General features: G+C 35.0%; 1 protein-coding gene across 3 annotated transcripts in view; it reads left to right on the forward strand.

Annotated features, from left to right (window-relative positions):
• Positions 1–4,031, forward strand: part of LOC111433298 (histone acetyltransferase GCN5-like) — a 13,182-nt gene that overhangs the window by 5,257 nt on the left and 3,894 nt on the right. For all 3 annotated transcript variants that reach the window (XM_023070306.1, XM_023070305.1, XM_023070307.1), the window contains exons 5-8: positions 168–336; positions 665–708; positions 2,452–2,551; positions 3,878–3,946. In XM_023070306.1, coding sequence (XP_022926074.1) covers positions 168–336; positions 665–708; positions 2,452–2,551; positions 3,878–3,946 — 382 coding nt within the window. The remainder of the gene's footprint in view (positions 1–167; positions 337–664; positions 709–2,451; positions 2,552–3,877; positions 3,947–4,031) is intronic.

Genomic DNA, 4,031 nt, shown 5'->3' on the forward strand with positions numbered 1-4,031 from the left:
TTTTTTTTTTTTTTTTTTTTGTTGGAGACCCTATAGAGTAGTGAAGCCAGCAATGGTTTCTGTTAGGTTGCTTGTAGGATCTTATTAAGTTGGAAGCCAATCTCCTGACTTCTTTTGCTTTTTCTCTCCTCTTCTTTTCCTTCCTTCCTGGTGACCTTCTATTGCAGTCAAAAATTTGGCGAGATAGCCTTTTGTGCTATTACAGCTGATGAGCAAGTAAAAGGATACGGTACCAGATTGATGAATCACTTAAAACAGCATGCACGTGATGTTGATGGCCTAAGTCATTTTCTCACATATGCGGATAATAATGCTGTTGGCTACTTTACCAAGCAGGTCTAGTGGTGTATTTTTAAAATATTTATCGTGATGCTTTTTAGCTTATTCCTCATTCTCGTATAAACTCACATATTTCTGTATTGCTTCTCCATTCATTCACATAAATTGTGTTACACTTTCTGACTAAATGCTAATTCTGTCTCTATTTTAAAAAAAAGACAATGCAGTTAATTCAGGATTGATTTTGTTGTCATGTTCTTGTAGAAAATGTCACTTAGATGGGATGCAATTTTGTTCAAGTATATTTTTCACTGGTTTATAATCTTCTTCTTGCATACCGGATATCAAAATGAATAATTGATTGACCTGGGCTTTAAACCTGTAGGGATTCACGAAAGAAATACACCTGGAGAAGGACCGGTGGCAGGGGTATGTCACAAATACGTTTTGAAGATTACTGAAGTTTTCTTTTCATAACTTTTGGAGACAAACAAAGAGCATATATTTTTCAATATTCATTTGGAAGTATTCACTATTGATTTCTCTTTCTGCAATATTTTAAAATGCTAAAGGTGGCCATGCAACCTTTTTGGTCTTTATTTACATGAAAAAATAAATAAAAATTCAAAACCACGTACTACTAAATTGTATAATTACATAGCAGTTTCAAGTGTACTTGAGAGTCAAGGCTAACAATAAAAACAACAAGAACAATAAAAAAAGTATTGAATTTCCATTTAAAAAATATGAGCATCTCTTAAGCTTACTGCTGTCTGGTAATCGTGGTTCCACTTTTATTCAATCTTTTGATGTCCTCTTTTGTGTGTTTCTCAAGCAATAATAGTAGAACTTATTTATTCATTTTTTCCTCATTCCACTCTTGTTAGAGTCTGTATCTTATGAGCATTAGTTTAATTTCACATCTTCAATGAAAATACGTCTCTTGTTATATATATATATAAAATGTAGAAGTAGCAATAGCCTTATATTAACTAAAGCAATCAGTGTTGTATTAGAATAATATAAGTCAGTTAACATTTATTTATTTTTTATTCATTGATCGATTAGATCCCATGTACAAAAGAGAAATCGAAGCTTCTAGAGGAAGAGGGTTACAAGCAGGCCTCCAGCTCATCAAAAGATTGCTTAGACTATAACTAGAAAAAGATGAGAAAAAATAATTATATCTATGAGCCATAATCAAAACACCATCAAGAAAATAAGATAAGTTCGATATTTGGCCTTAAAGATCCTTTGTTCTTCTCCTTCCTAAACTCCTAAGGAAAGCCCTAATAAGACGTGTCAATAGAATCTCTTTATCCTTCTTGAAAGGATGCTCCCAGAAAGGCCGGTGGGAGTCTGCTAACGTCACCAAAGGGTCTTCCATCCAAAAGTTGGTGGAACTAATGGTGAAAAACTAAAGGCTAACAATGACTCTCTTCCTAAGCAGTTTCTACTCAACTATATGCCTCCATATCCATTTTGATTGGAGGGTTTCGTTTCCTGTCCTAATATTTCCAATCCCGAAGCCCCCTAAGTGTAACTGAAGTTGGACTTCATGTTCGTTAACATTTATGTTCTCTAGAATAATCGATTGGGCAATTATTCCTACCATGTGTGATGTGCCTTTAGGACTCAATGTTTTCGGTGGAAGTATATGAGCTACTTAGGAATCAAAGATTGTGCAAACCTCTGAACTTAAAAATTGTGACTTGTCTTCCTGAAGCGGGACACCTTCACTATCTTTTCTTTGATATTATTTGATGTGTTTCCATTGCTTTTCAAGTCATTGTTTATTGGGGAGTGGGGAGAGAAGCTAGAAAGTAATATACCTGTTGGCTGCTATTGCTTGTATCTGGAAATGCAAATATATTGTATTTTACCCTTCTCATTTCAAAATTTTGAAGTGCATGATAAGTTTCTTAAGCGGAGGTTTGATTGCTAGGTTTTGTGCCTTGCTTTGGATGTCTGTTTCTAAATTATTTTTGGAACTATTTGTTACTCCTTTGGATTGGAGCCTTTTCTTGTACGTAAGATTATGGTTTGGCTCCTTTTGTTAAGTGACCATCTTTTTGTTATTTGTCATTGTTGGCCTTTCGCATTCCTAACTTTTCTATATCAAAGTTCAGCAATTAGAAAAATAAAAAAAAACAATAACACATTTCTTTCCAGGTACATAAAAGACTACGATGGAGGAATCCTTATGGAGTGCAAAATTGATCCAAAACTTCCATACACTGATCTGTCTACAATGATTCGCCGTCAGAGGCAGGCAAGATATCTTTTTGCTTGATCATTGAGCATTCAAATTTGTAGTTATAATAAAATTTTATGTTCGTGCAACTATTGATGATTGAAGTCTAAAAGATGAATGAAGCTTTAGTTCTTTTAGCGGGTTTTATCTCTCATAGTTAATTTATTTTTGGATAGATTTTTGTTTTCATGCAACTACACTCTCAAAGTGACATCTGAGCTTCCCAATGGTAGTGGAAAAAAATCCTCAACCACTACGACTTTTGGTAGGGAGGGCACTACGCCTTTGCAAAGTTCAGTACCCTTAACGGATTTGCTTGGCCCCTTTAGTACACCATATTGTGTGGAACTCCCAGTAATTTGTAGTTTTGTGTTCCCTTCCAAAATAAAGTTGTGGGATATCTCACTATCAATTAGTACCCCCACCTCCTCAATGCTAGTTGGGCCTGGATCTTTAGTCTACCGCGAATCCCCCCCGCCAAAAAAGGAAAAGATGTATGTTGAGTTGAAGTTAGGTATCCACCCCAACTATCCTGCAAAAACACCAAGTATTCGACTTCTATTCTATTGTGGAATAAAAAAAGCAACCCTTAATACAATAGAAACGATAAGAAAATAGCTGGAAAGATGATAACACCAAGTATTCGACTTCTATTCTATTGTGGAATAAAAAAAGCAACCCTTAATACAATAGAAACGATAAGAAAATAGCTGGAAAGATGATACAAAATGCAAGCTACAAGAAAACAAGTTCCTCAGCTATTTCAGAGAGCTGGTTCTCTCCATAAGGCAACATAGCCAAAAACTAAAATTCCACACCCACAACGGTTCCCCAGAACTCTACTAAAACTCTCAGCCATGCTCCAACCGCACAAAGTGCGGCCTCATTTTGCCACTAGCTTACTCTTGTGCAATTCCCTTCTTACCCCTCTTGGTTTAAGTCTTGACAATCGGAGGTCTCACAATTGACTCCATTCCCTTTTTGGGATCACTTTGTTCCTTTAATAAATGATAGATTCAACTCAAATCAACTCTGTTGTTTCTATTAAAAACATTACCATCTGAATTTGAAGTGATCAAGGTGCATTGTTGAAGTGCACCAAAGTCAAACTACCTAGAGTTACTTGGGAATTTAAAAGAAAAGAGCTGTCACACTTAAACTTTGCTGATTACTAATTAGGAGTAGTTGTGTAAGTATGCATGTGATTGGTATGAACGAGAAGAATCTGGGTAGAGGTGGAACATTGAAATGTCAGCCTCCTAATACTATCAATTTGACCAATTCTTGTAATGATATAATTGTAGTACACACATTTTTTAATTCTTCTTGTTTTAATTAGTGCAGGCAATTGACGAAAAAATAAGAGAGCTTTCAAACTGCCACATTGTTTATCCTGGCCTTGATCTTCAAAAGGTATGACTTCATGTCTAGAAACGTGACATTTTTATCAATGTCAGTTTTTTTTTTTTTTTTTTTTTTTTTTTTTTTTTTTTTTTTT

Source organism: Cucurbita moschata, unplaced genomic scaffold (assembly GCF_002738365.1).
Source record: "Cucurbita moschata cultivar Rifu unplaced genomic scaffold, Cmos_1.0 Cmo_Scf00041, whole genome shotgun sequence".
NCBI classification, from domain to species: domain Eukaryota; kingdom Viridiplantae; phylum Streptophyta; class Magnoliopsida; order Cucurbitales; family Cucurbitaceae; genus Cucurbita; species Cucurbita moschata.